The sequence below is a fragment of the Nerophis ophidion genome, linkage group LG03, assembly GCF_033978795.1.
Source record: "Nerophis ophidion isolate RoL-2023_Sa linkage group LG03, RoL_Noph_v1.0, whole genome shotgun sequence".
Lineage (NCBI taxonomy): Eukaryota > Metazoa > Chordata > Actinopteri > Syngnathiformes > Syngnathidae > Nerophis > Nerophis ophidion.
The window spans coordinates 82065291-82087790 of NC_084613.1; the positions used below are offsets into that span (position 1 = coordinate 82065291).

The following is a 22500-nucleotide window of genomic DNA, read 5'->3' on the forward strand; positions in this document are numbered from 1 at the left end:
ACATCCTAATGAGCAGCCTGTATTAAATCCCACGACTCATGTTTTCTTCTGGTGGCGGGTCGCACTGTAATGGATAGCATTTGTGGCAAGTTTCTCCAACTGTGAAGCCAGAATACTTTCCCTGCTTGGATCAGCGGATGTCTTTTTTCTTTCATGAATGGAGATTGAAAATTTACATTTTTGCAAAAAAACAAACGAACCAAAAAAAAATGATTACAGTGATATTTAATTTTTCCATCTTTACATTTTAATGAGCAGCCTGTATTAAATCCCACGACTCATGTTTTCCTCTGGTGGCGGGTCGCACTGTAATGGATAGCAATTGTGGCAAGTTTCTCCAACCGTGCAGCCAGAATACTTTCCCTGCTTGGATCAGCGTATGTCATTTTAGCTTCATAAATGGAAATTAAAAATTACATTTTTGCAAAAAAAAAACAACAAACGTTTACAGTGATATTTAATTGTACTATCTTTACATTTTAATTAGCAGCCTGTATTAAATCCCACAACTCATGTTTTCCTCTGGTGGCGGGTCGCACTGTAATGGATAGCAATTGTGGCAAGTTTCTCCAACCGTGCAGCCAGAATACTTGCTCTGCTTGGATCAGCGTATGTCTTTTTTCTTTCATGAATGGAGATTGAAAATGTATATTTTTGCAAAAAAACAAACAAACAAAAAAAAACGATTACAGTGATATTTAATTGTACTATTTTTACATCTTAATGAGCAGCCTGTATTAAATCCCACAACTCAAGCTTTCCTCTGGTGGCGGGTCGCACTGTAATGGATAGCATTTGTGGAAAGTTTCTCCAACCGTGCAGCCAGAATAATTTCCCTGCTTGGATCAGCGTGTCATTTTTCTTTCATGAATGGAGATTGAAAAATGACATTTTTGCAAAAACAAACAAACAAAGAAAACAAAAAATTATTACAGTTATATTTGATTTTACTATCTTTACATCCTAATGAGCAGCTTGTATTAAATCCCACGACTCAAGTTTTCCTCTGGTGGCGGGTCGCACTGTAATGGATAGCATTTGTGGCAAGTTTCTCCAAACGTGCAGCCAGAATACTTTCCCTGCTTGAATCAGCGTATGTCATTTTTCTTTCATGAATGGAAATTGAAAAATGACATCTTTGCCCAAAAAAATTAAAAAATTTAAAAAAGCGTTTACAGTGATATGTAATTTTACTATCTGTACATCCTAATGAGCAGCCTGTATAAAATCCCACGACTCAAGGTTTCCTCTGGTGGCGGGTCGCACTGTAATGGATAGCATTTATGGCAAGTTTCTCCAACTGTGAAGCCAGAATACTTTCCCTGCTTGAATCAGCGTATGTCATTTTTCTTTCATGAATGTAGATTGAAAAATGAAATTTTTGCAAAAAAAACAAAGAAAACAAAAAATGTTTACAGTGATATTTAATTTTACTATCTTTACATCCTAATGAGCAGCCTGTATTAAATCCCACGACTCAAGTTTTCTTCTGGTGGCGGGTCGCACTGTAATGGATAGCATTTGTGGCAAGTTTCTCCAACCGTGAAGCCAGAATACTCGCTCGACTTGGATCAGCGTATGTCATTTTTCTTTCATGAATGGAAATTGAAAATTTACATTTTTGCAAAAAAACTAACGAACAAAAAAAAATGATTACAGTGATATTTAATTGTACTATCTTTACATCTTAATGAGCAGCCTGTATTAAATCCCACAACTCAAGTTTTCTTCTGGTGGCGGGTCGCACTGTAATGGATAGCATTTGTGGCAAGTTTCTCCAACCGTGAAGCCAGAATACTTTCCCTGCTTGGATCAGCGTAGGTCATTTTTCTTTCATGAATGGAAATTGAAAAATTACATTTTTGCAAAAAAACAAACAAAACAAAAAAAAAACAATATTTAATTTTACTATCTTTACATCTTAATGAGCAGCCTGTATTTAATCCCATGTCTCATGTTTTCCTCTGGTGGCGGGTCGCACTGTAATGGATAGCATTTGTGGCAAGTTTCTCCAACCGTGAAGCCAGGATACTTTCCCTGCTTGGATCAGCGTATGTCATTTTTCTTTCATGAAATGGAAATTGAAAATTTACATTTTTGCAAAAAAACAAACAAACAAAAAAAAGATTACAGTGATATTTAATTTTACTATCTTTACATCTTAATGAGCAGCCTGTATTAAATCCCACGACTCATGTTTTCTTCTGGTGGCGGGTCGCACTGTAATGGATAGCATTTGTGGCAAGTTTCTTCAACCGTGCAGCCAGAATACTTTCCCTGCTTGGACCAGCGTATGTCATTTTTCTTTCATGAATGGAAATAGAAAAATTACATTTTTGCCAGAAAAAAAAAACGATTACAGTGATATTTAATTTTACTATCTTTACATTTTAATTAGCAGCCTGTATTAAATCCCACAACTCATGTTTTCTTCTGGTGGCGGGTCGCACTGTAATGGATAGCATTTATGGCAACTTTTTCCAACCGTGCAGCCAGAATACTTTCCCTGCTTGGATCAGCGTATGTCATTTTTCTTTCATGAATGAAAATTGAAAAATTAAATTTTTGCAAAAAACAAAAACAAAAAAAACAACATACTACATTACTATCTTTACACCTTAGTGAGCAGCCTCTATTAACCTCTTAAGGCCCAAGCTGTTTGTTTACATGCTTTTTATATGATAATAAAAACCAAGAACCATCTTTTTATATGATGTACTTAGTCAATAAGTAACAAATGTATACTTCATGTTTAGTGACATGCTAATTCTTATTTTTGCACTTATTTCCAAATTCCAATGTATGTTATACTCTTTTGACACCACCAGATAGCAGTATAAGTGTCCACATAAGTGGCCATAAGACCCCAATTCAGTAGTGTAGACAATTTTGGAGTCAGAATTCAGGAGAAACAGTGTGGTTTTCATCCTGGTCGTGGAACTGTGGACCAGCTCTATACTCTCGGCAGGGTTCTTGAGGGTGCATGGGAGTTTGCCCAATCAGTCTACATGTGTTTTGTGGACTTGGAGAAGGCATTCGACCGTGTCCCTCGGGAAGTCCTGTGGGGAGTAGTCAGAGAGTATGGGGTATCGGACTGTCTGTACGATCAGTGCCAGAGCTTGGTCCGCATTGCCGGCAGTAAGTCGAACACATTTCCAGTGAGGGTTGGACTCCGCCAAGGCTGTCCTTTGTCACCGATTCTGTTCATAACTTTTATGGACAGAATTTCTAGGTGCAGTCAAGGCGTTGAGGGGTTCCGGTTTGGTGAGTGCAGGATTAGGTCTCTGCTTTTTGCAGATTATGTGGTCCTGATGGCTTCATCTGACCGGGATCTTCAGCTCTCACTGGATCGGTTTGCAGCCGAGTGTGAAGCGACCGGAATGAGAATCAGCACCTCCAAGTCCGAGTCCATGGTTCTCGCCCGGAAAAGGGTGGAATGCCATCTCCGGGTTGGGGAGGAGACCCTGCCCCAAGTGGAGGAGTTCAAGTACCTAGGAGTCTTGTTCACGAGTGAGGGAAGAGTGGATCGTGAGATCGACAGGCGGATCGGTGTGGCGTCTTCAGTAATGCGGACGTTGTACCGATCCGTTGTGATGAAGAAGTAGCTGAGCCGGAAGGCAAAGCTCTCAATTCACCGGTCGATCTACGTTCCCATCTTCACCTATGGCCATGAGCTTTGGGTCATGACCGAAAGGATAAGATCACGGGTACAAGTGGCCGAAATGAGTTTGGGTCTCTCCCTTAGAGATAGGGTGAGAAGCTCTGCCATCCGGGAGGAACTCAAAGTAAAACCGCTGCTCCTTCACATCGAGAGGACCCAAATGAGGTGGTTCGGGCATCTGGTCAGGATGCCACCCGAACGCCTCCCTAGGGAGGTGTTTAGGGCACGTCCAACCGGTAGGAGGCCACGGGGAAGACCCAGGACACGTTGGGAAGACTATGTCTCCCGGCTGGCCTGGGAATGCCTCGGGATCCCCCGGGAAGAGCTAGACCAGTGGTTCTCAAAGTGTGGGGCGGGCCCCACTGGTGGGGAATAGAGACATGACAGGTGGGTCGCGAGGAACGGGAGGAAATTTCACTCAAAAAATGTTTTTAAAATTATATTCTTAGATTTTTTTTTTTTTTACAATGCTTTCATTTTCTATACACACTGTAAATCACTTTGTGATTCTGTCTGTGAAATCCGCTATATAAATAAATGTAAATTACTTATTTTTCCTCTAGGCCTTAAATTTCTAGGTAGGAGCGAAAGTTTGACAGACAGAGCAACAGTAACTAATGGGGGCGGGGCTAAGCGGAATAATCTTTCATGCGGCTGGGTAGCAGGCTAATGTGTGGACCACAATTACACAATATGGATACATTTGTGACTCGCACCTCAAAGGTCGTCGAGCCAGAGCCAGAGCCAGAGCCTGCAGAGAAACAAAAATCTGACGGGCTTAATCAACCAAAAAGCCAACCGAAAAGAAATATGATGATGGGTATCTTGGTCTTGGATTCACGGCAATGGTGGTGGGGGCAGAGGAGAGACCCCTGTGTGTTCTGTGTCTAAAACCGCTAGCAGCAGACAGCATGAGACCCAACAAATTAAAGAGACACCTCAAGACCACACACCCTAATCACGTCAATAAGCCACTTGATTTCTTTCAAAGAAAACTGGCAGATAAGTTATTTAATTTATTATTGAACTTGATGCAAGTTATACCACAGCTGCACAGTTATTTAATTTATTATTGAACTTGATGTTATTTTATGTTATTGAGTTTGAATGTATACAACTTGAATGTTACTTGATGTTCAATAAATTTGAAAATGTTAAGCTTGGCATTAGCGTTCTGTTGGGGCGATGGGGGCAGGTGGGGCTTGAAAACTCCCCCTTGTTCAAAGTGGGGGATGACAAAAAAAGTTTGAGAACCACTGAGCTAGACGAAGTGGCTGGGGAGAGGGAAGTCTGGGTTTCCCTGCTTAGGCTGTTGTCCCCGCGACCCGACCTCGGATAAGCGGAAGAAGATGGATGGATGGATGAGACAATTTTGGAAATAAGAGCTAAAAGGTGTTGTCCACGCATGTGGCCACTCAGGCCTTTAGAGGTTATCAGTGATCAGAGCAGAAGCATTTAAGTAGAAAACAACCACAGAAACCCTCCAAAGGCAGCTATTGCACTTGTACAACATTATTTGTGATCCCTACAAATAAACACATTTTTTGGGGGAAAAGGCCCAAATAAACAAGTAAATAAGGCCCAGATTGGATGGTTTTGCGAGGTGGGCTTGAGTACGAGATGCTAAAAAAAGGTGGTAAAACGGTTTTAGTAGGTGAACCCGGGGAAGGATGATTATGGCTCCAGAACAACACCTTGTTTACATGTCAGAGTAAATAGCCCCTTATTAAGTCTGTGCCGCCACTCCCCGTTCTTTTTCCTGACGGGTATTTTGGGACTTTGTGGCCTTTTTTTTAACTATGTGGTACCTAAAAAAAAAAATCCTGCCAGGGTTCACATAAAGTGAGGTGAAGCGGGACAAACAGTGGTGTGTGTTGCACGTATCTGATGATTAAATATTTGTGCGCGGCGCGTTGTTGTTGTTGTTGTTGTTGTTGTTGAAGTGTGCACATCCACACTCAGACCTGCGGTGCGTGTGGCGAATAAATAAAGAAGTGGCACACGGGAGGCTGATAGACCAAATAGCGCCGGAGCGCAGCAGCGAGGATAAAGCCTCACTCTGGGGAGCATCTTCACTCTTTGAGCTCATTATGTTCACCAGCGGAGATAAACACGGCCGCGTATCAGCGGGGGTTGGAAAGTCTAATAACGGAGATGTGAATTAATGCCAAACTTTCTTCTTCTGCGGAAATGACGGCGTGTGAGCGGAGAACACCTTCTGCAGCCCGCTTAGAGGCTGCTATCTTCATGGCAGCAGACTTGATGGAGGGAGTAAGACTTGCTTTGTTTGGATCCTTTTCATCCCGCATCTCTTCGCCTTTACCCACAATCCATCTCTTCTTTGAATACACACAACATGTCTTTGTCACTTATCAGGTCTATACCGGTACGAGTATAGCACCACGACACTAACGGATCATCTTCCGTACTATACCACCTCTAAAAAGTCGTCGTCAGGTCATGACATTGCTGCTTTTAGGTGCAGAGGAGCACGTTGGGCAGCGCACACGCACCGAGTACTTACAAGCAGACACAGCGTGTAGACCAAAACAAATCTGTCTGGAGCCGCAAAATTTTTTTGGAGGGCTACAGAAACCCACTATTCCCCATCACACAGTCTGATAGTTTATATATCAATGATGAAATACTAACATTGCAACACATGCCAATACGGCCGGGTTAGTTTACTAAATTGCAATTAAAAATTTCCCGCGAGGTATCCTGTTGAAAACGTCGCGGAATGATGACGTGTATGATGACGTCTCGGGTTGTAGCGGACATTTTTTTCCAGCCCAATCCAAGCTATAAGTAGTCTGCTTTAATCGCATAATTGCACAGTGTTCTGGACATCTGTGTTGCTGAATCTTTTGCAATTTGTTCAATTAATAATGGAGACGTCAAAGAAGAAAGATGTAGGTGGGAAGCAGTGTATTGCAGCTGCGTGTAGCGACACAAACAAACTTGTTTAAAATTCCCGAAGGTGAAGCTTTACTATGGAACTATGGAGTACTTACAAGCAGACACAGCGTGTAGACCAGGGGTAGGGAACCGATGGCTCCCGAGCCAGATGTGGCTCTTTTGATGACTGCATCTGGCTCTCAAGAAAGATCTTTAACACGATGAAGTGAAGTGAATTCTATTTATATAGCGCTTTTTCTCTAGTGACTCAAAGCGCTTTACATCGTGAAACCCAATATCTAATTTTTACATTTAAACCAGTGTGGGTGGCACTGGGAGCAGGTGGGTGAAGTGTCTTGCCCAAGGACACTAAGGCAGTGACTAGGATGACAGAAGCGGGGATCGAACCTGCAACCCTCAAGTTGATGGCACAGCCGCTCTACCAACCGATACGATAAGTAATGAATAATTTATCCAACGCCCCTGACGCGAATCCCTGAGGGGTGATGGACGGCTGGGCAGTGCCTGAAGAGCTGCAGCCCGCCACCGTAGCCCCCCACTCCCCTCCCCTCTGTTGCAAGTCTGGAGTTGTATGTTGTCATACGTATACATGCTTTGCTCTATAGTTTTTTTTTTTCCCATAGCTGTTCTGTGAACCTAACACTGTTTGTTTGTCTAATCAAATAAATCAGTCAATTAACAAAGTTTTGTTGTTCTCGGACAATAACAATACCTACATAATTACGTTGGTAATCACAGTATCAAAATATCCGTTTTCTACTACACATTTTCAAGAAGTTGCATTCATGGTAAGAAGTATTTTATTTATTATTGGTTAGCTTCAGAATAACAATGTTAATTAAAAATAATAAGAGACTTACAATAGTCTAAAAACGTTGGTCTTACTAAAAAAAAAAAAATGCAGGCATTTGGTTATATTCAGTGATAAAAAAAAACTATTCTATGGCTCTCACGGAAATACATTTTAAAATATTTGGCTTTAATCAGCCAAAAAGGTTCCCGACCCCTGGTGTAGACAGAAAAGGGAAAATGGACGCATTTTGGCGTAAAAAGTGTTTTAGTTACTTCTAAATCACCAATCCTGGCGTCCATGGCGACAAATAAAGTAAGTTTCTTACAAGTAGCGTTATCACTGGAGGACGAGGAATAGCTAAACATGTTTCACTCCACACGGTAGGAGGATACAATAGCTCACCGGCCGTCACAATGTAAACAAACGCCATGGGTGGATCTACACCTGACATCCACTGTAATGATACCAAGTACAGGAGAGTATCTAGTCGATAATTACATCGATATTTTTTATCGTCACAATTTTTTTTTTTAAACTTCATATTATATTTATAAATTCAGTAAATACGTCCCTGGACACATGAGGACTTTGAATATGATCAATGTATGATCCTGTAGCTACTCGGTATCGGATCGACACCTAAATGTGTGGTATCATCCACAACTATTGTGCGGTATCAAAGAAGAGAAGAATAAGTGATTATTATATTTTAACAGAAGTGTAGATGGAACATGTTAAAACAGAAAGTAAGCAGATATTAACAGTAAATGAACAAGCGGATTAATACTTTTTTTTTACAGTTTGTCCCTCATAATGTAGACAAAATAATAGGTAGATAAATGACACAATATGTTACTGCATATGGGCTAAATTACAATAAAAAACATGTTTCATATACCCTAAGATTTTTTGTTCGAATAAAGAAGGTCTATCTCATTTAGAAAAGTACCGAAATGTATCGAAATACATTTTGGTACCGGTACCCTATTTGGGTTTCCTCTTTATTTCTGACTACATGGCACTTCCTGCCTAAACGGGTGCCAATCCTTCCCTCTGACTTTGTGTGTCTGAGACCGGAATGTTCCAGAAAAAAAGTCCAACCACAGGAGGACATCTGCAGAGTTACTGGAGGAATAAATAAGTGAGCGCAGTATCGGCCGTACATCAGTTTTAGTTGCATTGTATGCAGATTAAAGCATCAGTACGTCATAAATGTGCCCGGCAATAACAGCTGTGAGGTAATGTCGATGGTGACTTTGTTTGTCCGTACCTTGGTGGACCAGCCAGGACACCTCACCCTTAGAAAATGACGTTAACGAAAGTGAAGTGAATTGTGAATTATATTTATATAGCGCTTCTTCTCTAGTGACTCAAAGCGCTTTACATAGTGAAACCCAATAGCTAAGTTACATTTAAACCAGTGTGGGTGACACTGGGAGCAGGTGGGTAAAGTGTCTTGCCCAAGGACACAACGGCACTGACTCCAGTGGTGCGGGGATCGAACCTGGAACCGCCAAATTCCTGGCACGGCCACTCTACCCACCGAGCTATACCACCCCAAGTACCGCTGCCGATTGGATGTTTACCTGCCATCAGTGACACCGAAAAGCGACATCTGCGTGTAAAGGATATCACCACATGGGCTCCGGAACACTTCGGAAAACCACTGTCGGTAACGACAGTTGGCCGCGACATCTGTAAGTGCAAGTTAAAACTCTACTATCCATCCATCCATCCATCCATCCATTTTCTACCGCTTATTCCCTTTTGGCGTCGCAGGGGGCGCTGGCGCCTATCTCAACTACAATCGGGCGGAAGGCGGGGTACACCCTGGACAAGTCGCCACCTCATCGCAGGGCCAACACAGATAGACAGACAACATTCACACACTAGGGCCAATTTAGTGTTGCCAATCAACCTATCCCCAGGTGCATGTCTTTGGAAGTGGGAGGAAGCCGGAGTACCCGGAGGGAACCCACGCATTCACGGGGAGAACATGCAAACTCCACACAGAAAGATCCCGAGCCTGGATTTGAACCCAGGACTGCAGGACCTTCGTATTGTGCGGCAGACGCACTAACCCCTCTGCCACCGTGAAGCCTAAAAAACTACTAAAACTCTACTATGCAAAGCCAAAGCTATTTATCAACAACACCCGGAAACGCTTCGCTGGGCCCGAGCTCATCTAAGACGGACAGATGCAAAGTGAAAAAAAAAAAAGTGTTCTGTGCCGAGTCCACATATCAAATTGCTTTTTGGAAACCGTGGACCAAAGAGGAAAAGAACGATCTGGATTGTAAAAGCCAGCCTCATATAATGTTAGATCCACTATGGACTGAACTTTCACACTATTATGCTAGATCCACTCGACGTCCATTGGTTCTGTGGGGGGGGGGGGGGGATATGTCCACCAACATCTGCGGTCCCTTTTTTCATTGTTATCCCACTGGGTTGAGTTTTTCCTTGCCCTGATGTGGGATCTAAACCGAGGATGTTGTTGTGGCTTGTGCAGCCTTTTGAGACACTTGTGATTTAGAGCAGTGGTCCCCAACCACCGGGCCGCGGGAAAAAAAAAAAATTTTTTTTTTTAAAATTAAATCAACATGAAAACACAATATACACTTACAATTAGTGCACGGACCACAAAAACCTCCATTTTTCATGACAAAAACGTCCCTTTTTCATGACAAAGAAAAAAAAAATGGACAACCCACCCACACCCTCATTTGTCCCACACCGGGCCGCGGGACAAATTATTAAGCGTTGACCGGTCCGCGGATACAAAAAGGTTGGGGACCACTGATTTAGAGCTATAAGAATAAACATTGATTGATTGATTGATTGATTGATTGATCTGTGATGGTATGGGGGTGTATTAGTGCCCAAGGCATGGGTAACTTACACATCTGTGAAGGCACCATTAATGCTGAAAGGTACATACAGCTTTTAAAGGAACATATGTTGCCATCCAAGCAACATTATCTTGGACGCCCCTGCTTATTCCAGCGAGACAATACCAAGTCACGTTTTACAACAGCGTGGCTTCATAGTAAAAGAGTGCGGGTACTAGACTGGCCTGCCTGTAGTCCCATTGAAAATATGAAGGCTAAATTAGCAGAAGGGAGACTGTTGAACAACTTAAGCTGTACATAAAGCAAGAATGGGAAAGAATTCCACTTCAAAAATGTGTCTGCTCAGTTCCCAAAACCTTAACAAAGTTTCTCAGAGTGAACATGAAATATCTTGTCTTTGCGGTCTATTCAATTGAATATGTTGAAAAGGATTTGTTTTATTATCTTTTTATGTCCCATTTACACAAGGTGACAAATTCCCAGTCACATATTGTACGACTTCAGCGCATGTTGACCTGTTTTTATTTATTTTATTTTTTTTTACACACAACCATATTAGAATACAGTTAACTCGCACTCGGCGTCGGCGTGGAAGCAAAAGGTTGTCCGTCTCCGCCCGCACCGTGTGTCAGCGCGTCTGAGAACATTACACACATTAGCGGCGTTTCCATTCCTTGATAGCTCCGCCACGAGCGCTCCCTGGCATGCTAACCACGGGCTTTCACAATAATGGGCCATAAATGAATACGGTGCTGGGCAGTAAATGCTATTATGCTGCGGGTGTTTACGGTGCGCTCTTGTATAAATGGCACAATTGGCGCTTGATTATGGTTACCATTTACGCTGCCGTTTGTCAATCAGTGCCATGTTGATGGTAAACATCAGGTAGACTGACCATACGTCCTCTTTTGCAGGACTGTCCGGGCTGTCCGGGCGGGGTTTCTTAAAATGCCTTAAATGTCCGTCGTTTTGAGTCAGGGTTGCGTGTATTTTCAATGTACAAACCCTGTTTCCATATGAGTTGTGAAATTGTGTTAGATGTAAATATAAACGGAATACAATGATTTGCAAATAATTTTCAACCCATATTCAGTTGAATATGCTACAAATACATCATTTTGATGTTCAAACTCAAACTTTATTATTTTTTGGGAAATAATAATTTACTTAAAATTTCATGGCTGCAACATGTGCCAAAGTAGTTGGGAAAGGGCATGTTCACCTCTGTGTTACATCACCTTTTCTTTTAACAACACTCAATAAACGTTTTGGAACCGAGGAAACTAATTGTTGAAGCTTTGAAAGTAAAATACTTTCCCATTCTTGTTTTATGTAGAGCTTCAGTCGTTCAACAGTCCGGGGTCTCCGCTGTCGTATTTTACGCTTCATAATGCACCACACATTTTCCATAGAAGCCACGTTCAGCACGTGTTACAACAGCGTGGCTTCGCATTGTCTTGCTGAAATAAGCAGGGGCGTCCATGAAAAAGACGGTGCTTGGATGGCAGCATATGTTGTTCTAAAACCTGTATGGACCTTTCAGCATTAATGGTGCCTTCACAGATGTGTAAGTTACCCATGCCTTGGGCACTAATGCACCCCCATACCATCACAGATGCTGGCTTTTGAACTTTGCGTGGATATCAGTCAGGATGGTTCGCTTCCCCTTTGGTCCAGATGACACGATGTCGAATATTTCCAAAAACAATTTGAAATGTGGACGCGTCAGACCACAGAACACTTTTCCACTTTGCATCAATCCCTATTAGATGATCTCGGGCCCAGAGAAGCCGGCTGCGTTTCTGGATGTTGTTGATAAATTGCTTTCGCTTTGCATAGTGGAGCTTTAACTTGCACTTATAGATGTAGCGACCAACTGTATTTAGTGACTGTGATTTTCTGAAGTGTTCCTGAGCCCATGTGGTGATATCCTTTAGAGATTGATGTCGGTTTTTGATACAGTGCCGTCTGAGGGATCGAAGGTCACGGTCATTCAATGTTGGTTTCCGGCTACGTGGAGTGATTTCTCCAGATTCTCTGAACCTTTTGATGATATTATGGACCGTAGATGTTGAAATCCCTAAATTTCTTGCAATTGCACTTTGAGAACCATTGTTCTTAAACTGTTTGACTATTTGCTCACGCAGTTGTGGACAAAGGGGTGTACCTCGCCCCATCCTTTCTTGTGAAAAACCGAGCATTTTCTGGGAAGCTGCTTTTATACCCAATCATGGCACCCGCCTGTTCCCAATTAGCCTGCACACCTGTGGGATGTTCCAAATAAGTGTTTGATGAGCATTTATGAGTGCATATTGTGGTAAACTGGAAGAGTTAGTGCTGCAAGGGGTTCTGGGTGTTTGTTCTGTGTCATGCAAAAGCACAGATTCCAACCACTGAAGACTTAGGGGTTAATTGAAAGCATGAACGCACATCATAATGGCAGCTACACTTTCCATCCTAAAGATCTAAAAAAAAAATATTTGGAAATGTCCGGCAGGGCCAGATTGAAACGCTTAACGGGCCTTAATTTGCTCTGGTCTGATCAATAGTGTTGTTCGGGGGGAGGGGAGAAGAGATCTTATTAAGGTATAATTCACCTGTGTCACTTGGACCTTGTGTTATCTCCGCATCGCGGCGGAGAGAGCGACCCCCGTATGAAATGTACACGCGGGGGTGAATTTCCGTGGTGTTAATGGCTTTTTAAATGTCAGGGAGGGACAGGGAATGATAAAAGAGAGGTGTGTTATCCGCCGTCTTCATGATCACGCTTTCACCTCGTCTGCGGGTGCACGAGGCGGGTGGGGGTGGGGGTGGGGTAGGCGACTTGCACCCGTGCTGATGTCAGCGTGATTTATGCACCAATCAGATGAGCTGTGAGGGAGAGGGGGGGGGGGGCAGCATGCCTCTATAATCTGGCTCGCCCGATATTTCAAAATATTTTTTTTTAGATTTTTAAGATGGAAAGTGTCGTTGGCATGATGATGTTTTGTGACGCTTTCAAATAACCTTATGCTTTAATCGCATAATTACACAGTATTCTGGACATCTGTGTTGCGGAATCTTTTGCAATGTGTTCAATTAATAATGGAGACGTCAAAGAAGAAAGACGTAGGTGGGAAGCGGTGTATTGCAGCTGCTTGTAGCAGCACAAACAAACTTGTTTAAAATTCCTGAAGGTGAAGCTTTACTATGGAACAGAGCGGTCAAGCGAACATGGTTCCCGACCACATGTCCGGTGAAAAAAATGGTGGTAATAAGTCGGCTCTTACCGTAGACATGAGCAGAGCTTGCGTCCTGCTGTGAAATGACGCTTTCAAATAACCGTAAGACTTCAATTAAACCAGGGGTCGGCAACCCAAAATGTTGAAAGAGCCATGTTGGACCAAAAAAACAAAAACAAATCTGTCTGGAGCCTCAAATTTTTTTTAGAGGCCAACTGAAACCCACTACTACCGACCACGCAGTCTGATAGTTTATATATCAATGATGAAATATTAACATTGCAACACATGCCAATACGGCCGGTTTATTCTACTAAATTGTAATTGAAAATTTCCCGCGAGGTATCCTGTTGAAAACGTTGCGGAATGATGACGTGTATGATGACGTCTCGGGTTGTAGCGGACATTTTTTTTCCAGCCCGACCCAAGCTATAAGTAATCAGCTTTAATCGCATAATTGCACAGTATTCTGGACATCTGTGTTGCTGAATCTTTTGCAATTTGTTCAATTAATAATGGAGACGTCAAAGAAGAAAGATGTAGGTGGGAAGCGGTGTATTGCAGCTGCTTGTAGCGACACAAACAAACTTGTTTAAAATTCCCGAAGGTGAAGCTTTACTATGGAACAGAGCGATCAAGCGAACATGGTTCCCGACCACATGTCAACCGGCAGGTTTCGGTGAAAAAAAATGTGGTAATAAGTCGGCTCTTACCGTAGACATCAGCAGAGCTTGTGTCCTGCTGTGAAATGACGCTTTCAAATAACCGTAAGACTTCAACTAAACCAGGAGTCTGCAACCCAAAATGTTCAAAGAGCCATACTGGACCAAAAATACAAAAACAAATCTGTCTGGAGCCGCAAAAATGTTTTAAAGGCCTACTGAAAGCCACTATTACCAACCATGCAGTCTGATAGTTTATATATCAATGATGAAATATTAACATTGCAACACATGCCAATACGGCCGGTTTATTGTACTAAATTGTAATTAAAAATTTCCCGCGAGGTATCCTGTTGAAAACGTCGCGGAATGATGACGTGTATGATGACGTCTCGGGTTGTAGCGGACATTTTTTTCCAGCCCGATCCAAGCTATAAGTAATCTGCTTTAATCGCATAATTACACAGTATTCTGGACATCTGTGTTGCTGAATCTTTTGCAATTTGTTCAATTAATAATGGAGACGTCAAAGAAGAAAGATGTAGGTGGGAAGCGGTGTATTGCGGCCGCCTTTAGCAACACAAACAAACTTGTTTAAAATTCCCGAAGGTGAAGCTTTACTATGGAACAGAGAGGTCAAGCGAACATGGTTCCCGACCACATATCAACCGGCAGGTTTCGGTGAAAAAAATGGTGGTAATAAGTCAGCTCTTACCGTAGACATCAGCAGAGCTTGCGTCCTGCTGTGAAATGACGCTTTCAAATAACCGTAAGACTTCAATTAAACCAGGGGTCGGCAACCCAAAATGTTGAAAGAGCCATATTGGACCAAAAATACAAAAACAAATCTGTCTGGAGTTACAAATTTTTTTTAAAGGCCTACACGCAATCTGATAGTTTATATATCAATGATGAAATATTAACATTGCAACACATGCCAATACGGCCGGTTTATTCTACTAAATTGCAATTAAAAATTTCCCGCGAGGTATCCTGTTGAAAATGTCGCGGAATGATGACGTGTATGATGACGTCTCGGGTTGTAGCGGACATTTTTTTCCAGCCCGACCCAAGCTATAAGTAATCTGCTTTAATCGCATAATTGCACAGTATTCTGGACATCTGTGTTGCTGAATCTTTTGCAATTTGTTCAATTAATAATGGAGACGTCAAAGAAGAAAGATGTAGGTGGGAAGCAGTGTATTGCAGCTGCGTGTAGCGACACAAACAAACATGTTTAAAATTACTGAAGGTGAAGCTTTACTATGGAACAGAGCGGTCAAGCGAACATGGTTCCCGACCACATGTCAACCGGCAGGTTTCGGTGAAAAAAAATGTGGTAATAAGTCGGCTCTTACCGTAGACATCAGCAGAGCTTGCGTCCTGCTGTGAAATGACGCTTTCAAATAACCGTAAGACTTAAACTAAACCAGGGGTCTGCAACCCAAAATGTTGAAAGAGCCATATTGGACCAAAAAAACAAAAACAAATCTGTCTAGAGCCGCAAAATTTTTTTAGAGGCCTACTGAAAGCCACTACTACCGACCACGCAGTCTGATAGCTTATATATCAATGATGAAATATTAACATTGCAACACATGTCAATACGGCCGGTTTATTCTACTAAATTGTAATAAAAAATTTCCCGCGAGGTATCCTGTTGAAAACGTCGCGGAATGATGACGTGTATGATGACGTCTCGGGTTGTAGCGGACATTTTTTTCTAGCTCGACCCAAGCTATAAGTAATCTGCTTTAATCGCATAATTGCACAGTATTCTGGACATCTGTGTTGCTGAATCTTTTGCAATTTGTTCAATTAATAATGGAGACGTCAAAGAAGAAAGATGTAGGTGGGAAGCGGTGTATTGCGGCCGCCTTTAGCAACACAAACAAACTTGTTTAAAATTCCCGAAGGTGAAGCTTTACTATGGAACAGAGCGGTCAAGCGAACATGGTTCCCGACCACATGTCAACCGGCAGGTTTCGGTGAAAAAAATGGTGGTAATAAGTCGGCTCTTACCGTAGACATCAGCAGAGCTTGCGCCTGCTGTGAAATGACGCTTTCAAATAACCGTAAGACTTCAACTAAACAAGGGGTCGGCAACCCAAAATGTTGAAAGAGCCATACTGGACTAAAAAAACAAAAACAAATCTGTCTGGAGACGCAAATTTTTTTGAAAGACCTACTGAAAGTCACTACTACCGACCACGCAGTCTGATAGTTTATATATCAATGATGAAATATTAACATTGCAACACATGCCAACACGGCTGGTTTATTTTAATAAATTGTAATTTAAAATTTCCCGCGAGGTATCCTGTTGAAAACGTCGCGGAATGATGACGTGTATAATGACGTCTCGGGTTGTAGCGGACATTTTTTTCCAGCCCGACCCAAGCTATAAGTAATCAGCTTTAATCGCATAATTGCACAGTATCCTGGACATCTGTGTTGCTGAATCTTTTGCAATGTGTTCAATTAATAATGGAGACGTCAAAGAAGAAAGATGTAGGTGGGAAGCGCTGTATTGCAGCTGCCTGTAGCGACACAAACAAACTTGTTTAAAATTCCCGAAGGTGAAGCTTTACTATGGAACAGAGCGGTCAAGCGAACATGGTTCCCGACCACATGTCAACCGGCAGGTTTCGGTGAAAAAAATGGTGGTAATAAGTCGGCTCTTACCGTAGACATCAGCAGAGCTTGCGTCCTGCTGTGAAATGACGCTTTCAAATAACCGTAAGACTTCAACTAAACCAGGGGTCGGCAACCCAAAATGTTGAAAGAGCCATACTGGACCAAAAAAACAAAAACAAATCTGTCTGGAACCGCAAAATTTTTTTGGAGGGCTACAGAAACCCACTATTACCGACCACGCGGTCTGATAGTTTATATATCAATGATGAAATATTAACATTGCAACACATGTCAATACGGCCGGTTTATTCTACTAAATTGTAATTAAAAATTTCCCGCGAGGTATCCTGTTGAAAACGTCGCGGAATGATGACGTGTATGATGACGTCTCGGGTTGTAGCGGACATTTTTTTCCAGCCCGACCCAAGCTATAAGTAATCTGCTTTAATCGCATAATTACACAGTATTCTGGACATCTGTGTTGCTGAATCTTTTGCAAATTTGTTCAATTAATAATGGAGACGTCAAAGAAGAAAGATGTAGGTGGGAAGCGCTGTATTGCAGCTGCCTGTAGCGACACAAACAAACTTGTTTAAAATTCCCGAAGGTGAAGCTTTACTATGGAACAGAGCGGTCAAGCGAACATGGTTCCCGACAACATGTCAACCGGCAGGTTTCGGTGAAAAAAATGGTGGTAATAAGTCGGCTCTTACCGTAGACATCAGCAGAGCTTGCGTCCTGCTGTGAAATGACGCTTTCAAATAACCGTAAGACTTCAACTAAACCAGGGGTCGGCAACCCAAAATGTTGAAAGAGCCATACTGGACCAAAAAAACAAAAACAAATCTGTCTGGAACCGCAAAATTTTTTTGGAGGGCTACAGAAACCCACTATTACCGACCACGCAGTCTGATAGTTTATATATCAATGATGAAATATTAACATTGCAACACATGCCAATACGGCCGGTTTATTCTACTAAATTGTAATTAAAAATTTCCCGCGAGGTATCCTGTTGAAAACGTCGCGGAATGATGACGTGTATGATGACGTCTCGGGTTGTAGCGGACATTTTTTTCCAGCCCGACCCAAGCTATAAGTAATCTGCTTTAATCGCATAATTACACAGTATTCTGGACATCTGTGTTGCTGAATCTTTTGCAAATTTGTTCAATTAATAATGGAGACGTCAAAGAAGAAAGATGTAGGTGGGAAGCGGGGAATTTTATTATTTTTATTTTTTCCCTTGGCCTCAGTCTGCACCCCCTCTCCAGGGCCCAGGCTAAGACCGATTTTTCTATTTTATTTTATTTTAATCTTCATTTTTTTTCTACCATTCCCCCGCCCCCCACCCTCCCCCTTTACCTGTATCTCATCTTTTTTGTAAGGGGCGCTGGAAGCCGGCAGACCCGGCAGCGATCCTGTTCTGTCTCCCTGTAATGTTTGTCTGATCTTTAATGGGATTGTGCTGAAAATTGTAATTTTCCTGGAGGAACTTTCCTGACGGAGTAAATAAAGTACTATCTAATCTAATCTAATCTAATCTATGGCAGCTGCTTGTAGCAACACAAACAAACTTGTTTAAAATTCCCGAAGGTGAAGCTTTACTATGGAACAGAGCGGTCAAGCAAACATGGTTCCGGACCACATGTCAACCGGCAGGTTTCGGTGAAAAAAATTGTGGTAATAAGTCGGCTCTTACCGTGGACATCAGCGGAATGGTTAGGGCCTTGCGTGGCAGCTCCCGCCATCAGTGTGTGAATGTGTGTGTGTGTGAATGGGTGAATGTGGAAATAATGAGTACCTTGAAGGTAGAACAGCAAGTACAGCCCATTTATTTAATTGTTTTAACTCATTAATTGTCATGATGTTTTTGTTATGTTCTGTTATTTTTGGACTCCTTTAGTTCCTGTTTTGTGCACCTCTGGGTTTGTTTTGGTTTCTACGCGGATTAATTTGGTTCACCTTCCTCTGGTTAGTGGTCGGCACGCTCACCTCTCTCGTCCTGGCTTCTTTCTTTGCTTCATGCAACAAGTTAAGTTAGTAGTCCTTAACTTCTTAGCTAAGAGGTAACCTTGGCTTCCCACGTTTTCCTTCTGCTTTTGTGTTTTTGAGTACGTGTTTAATTTTGAATATTAAATCATGTTCCTACCTGCCAGTCCTGTCCGGAGTCGTCCGTTTGCATCCCGGGGGAACAAACCTCGCAGAAAGCTGGAACCCTGCCGTAGCATTAATCGTGTTAATATCTGACCTTGTCTGACTGGCGGACCAGCCTGTAAGCCCCGCCCTCGGCCACTTTCCGCACACACCCGCGAGAAGGAGAAGCGGCACATCACAGAGAAGCCTCCTGTTTAATCAAGTACATGTTAAAAAAAAATGATGGAAATCATACGGAAAATATGTTTCTCTTTTAACTTGACTAATAGTTATTACAAACCGGGGCGGTGTAGCTCGGTTGGTAGAGCGGCCGTGCCAGCAACTCGAGGGTTCCAGGTTCGATCCCGCTTCCGCCATCCTAGTCACTGCCGTTGTGTCCTTGGGCAAGACACTTTACCCACCTGCTCCCAGTGCCACCCACACTGGTTTAAATATATATAAAAAAAAATAGCTATTGGGTTTCACTTTGTTAAGCGCTTTGAGTCACCAGAGAAAAAGCTCTATATAAATATAATTCACTTCACTTTATTGCAATATGATGGCAGTCACACATAAAAGATATGTGTAGACTGCAGTATGACTCAAGTAGACAACACCAACATTTGATATGTTGCATTAAATGTTGCATAAAATACAAAACAATTCTTACTTTTGTCTGTCAGTAAACTTGCCATGAAAGCACTAAAACATACCGGTGTAGTGAGTTTACATTATTCACCCAAGGAGCTTTTGTTACTAGAGTGGGACGTTTTTTTGCGGGACACATTTCGGGCGTTGTTGTTGCACTCGTGTGCCACGGATGAGGCGACGCTGCTCCTTTATTGATTGAAGTACAGTCTGAATGTCGTTAAAACAGTAAGCGCCATCTTTTGACACTTCTTCCACTCCCGTCCTTGCACGCTACACCGCTACAACAAAGATGACAGGGAGAAGACACTGTCCAAGTGGAGGCACATACTTAAGACCGCCCACAAAACGGCGAATCCTAAGGAGATTGTCAGAAAACGACTTTAAGATGATGTCTAAAACATCATCAATGCAAAATTTGGGGCAAAGAAACAACATTACATGTTATGTCCACCACAAGGAAGTCTTTTACATTTAGAAAAACATCATCACGCAGTGGGAGAGTGGCTGTGCGCAACCCGAGGGTCCCTGGTTCAATCCCCACCTAGTACCAACCTCGTCACGTCCGTTGTGTCCTTGAGCAAGACACTTCACCCTTGCTCCTGATGGGTGCTGGTTAGCGCCTTGCATGGCAGCTCCCTCCATCAGTGTGTGAATGGGTAAATGTGGAAGTAGTGTCAAAGCGCTTTGAGTACCTTGAAGGTAGAAAAGCGCTATACAAGTACAACCCATTTATCATTTATTATTTATCATTCATTAATGACTCCTTTATTGCGCCTTTTAGACCTGAATAGACCCGCTCATCTGCAGTGCGCCTTATAATCCCGTGCACCCTATGGTCCTGAAAATAAAACTGCTCACCCCCAAATTCTCCACACGACACCTCCGCTCCGGACAGGCGAACATCCTCCAACCTCCAAGCTCCAGGCACAAAGCTCTCCCTGACCACCTGAGTGCACCACAGACTGTGAATGCTTTTAAAAAAGGCTTGAAAACCCCTTCTTTTTAAAAAAGCCTTTTTTTAGATATAGGTGTGCTAGTTCTTGCTATTAAGCTGTTCTAGTTTTTTTTTTTTTACTATTTATTTTACTTGTCGGGGGCAGCTATTTGTGGTTCAAGCGTTGTTGTTGTTGTTGTTTTTTTTAATGCACTGTAACACTTTGAGGTTGTTTGCTCAATGTAAAGTGCTTTTTCGAATAAAATCTGTTATTATTATTATTATTATTATTATTATTAAATACTGTGCTTGCTGCTTCTGTACAGAACAGAAGAAATAACACATTTGACATAAAGACGCCGAAAAAAAGAACACTATAGAGTTGTCGTTTGCTGCAGTGGCTTGATGGAACTTCCCGTGTCAAGTTCCCGGGGACAAATGCTCTCCGCTGTGCTAAAGTACAAACAATGAATGTGTGTTCGCTACAACGGAGGGCGGAGGGATGTCACGGCAGAGTGCATTTTAATAGAGAGGGGAGCAATTAGAGAGGGTACAGGGCGAGAGGTGGAGAAATGGAGGGGCAGCGTCTCATTACCAAGGAGCACTTAATTAATTGCACGGTGATTCACGGCGCTGGTAATTAATCTGGTAGGAATGTGAGTGTGCCTGTGAGGAGGGACTCCTCTCCCCCTTCATTTACAACACAATAACAAATGTCGGGTCTTTGCACAATACCGTCGCTGTCATTTAGTCCTGGAAGACGTTGTTGGGACCTCACCTTGAAAGCTTCTGATGTGTTGAATAGCAGAAACACAAAAGATAGTGCAGCAGGGGAGCGCACTAGCAGTCCGCATGAAAGCGAGACGAGGTGGTCACAAACCAGGACCCAGCGCCGCAGGAAGAAGTCTGATTGGCAGCCTGGAACAGGTGTGCTCAGAGTGCCAATCAGAGACAGGTGAGGGACAGAGGGTGCAGTGGCAGGAAATGAAAACCAAAATAAGAGCGCTGGACAGGAAAAGACACAGAACACAAAATACACGACACCAAAAAATATTCCTGATGGATCGTGACAAATGTGTCCTGTCATAAAATACAGAAACATTCTATACAAATTTTGGCTCGCTGCAAATGTTTGATTGAAAATACACGCAGATTTGAGCTGTGAAACAAACAATTTTAATCAATATTTATTTTCAAAACAATATCATTTGAATGTCAAAAAATATGTATTGACATTATTCATGAAAATTATGTAAGTAAATATATATTATGTTGACATTTTTTGTTTCAAATTGCATTAAACAACATTGTTACAATAAATAACGGTGTTGCAATTAAAAAAGGGTGTTGCATTAAAAAATAATGGTGTTGTCTTAAATAATGGTGTTGCATTAAATAATTGTGTTTCATTAAATAATGGTGTTGTAATTAAATAATGGTCTTGCATTAATTAATGGTGTTGCATTAAAAATGGTGTTGCATTAAATAATGGTGTTGCAATTAAATAATGGTCTTGCATTAATTAATGGTGTTGCATTAAAAATGGTGTTGCATTAAATAATGGTGTTGCAATTAAATAATGGTCTTGCATTAATTAATGGTGTTTCATTAAATAATTGTGTTGTATTAAATAACAGTGTTGTATTACATAATGGTGTTGTATTAAATAATGGTGTTGTTTTAAATAATGGTGTTGCGTTAAAAATGGTGTTGCATTAAATAATGGTGTTGCATTAAAAATGGTGTTGTATTAAATAATTGTGTTGTATTAAATAATGGTGTTGCATTAAATAATGGTGTTGCATTAATTAATGGTGTTTCATTAAATAATTGTGTTGTTTTAAATAACGGTGTTGTATTACATAATGGTGTTGCGTTAAAAATGGTGTTGCATTAAATAATGGTGTTGCATTAAAAATGGTGTTGTATTAAATAATTGTGTTGTATTAAATAATGGTGTTGCATTAAATAATGGTGTTGCATTAATTAATGGTGTTTCATTAAATAATTGTGTTGTTTTAAATAACGGTGTTG

General features: G+C 41.8%; 2 protein-coding genes across 2 annotated transcripts in view; one reads left to right on the top strand and one right to left on the bottom strand.

Moving 5' to 3' along the window:
* LOC133550129 (transcription factor Maf-like) overlaps positions 1-22500 on the top strand; it is a 135106-nt gene that overhangs the window by 92739 nt on the left and 19867 nt on the right. The gene's annotated exons all lie outside the window — the stretch shown is intronic.
* The window catches only part of LOC133548864 (uncharacterized), a 23977-nt gene continuing 7029 nt past the window's right edge, over positions 5553-22500 (bottom strand). The window contains 3 exon segments of the mRNA XM_061893800.1: positions 5553-5803; positions 5877-6000; positions 21347-21471. Of these exon segments, the coding sequence (XP_061749784.1) occupies positions 5553-5803; positions 5877-6000; positions 21347-21471 (500 nt within the window).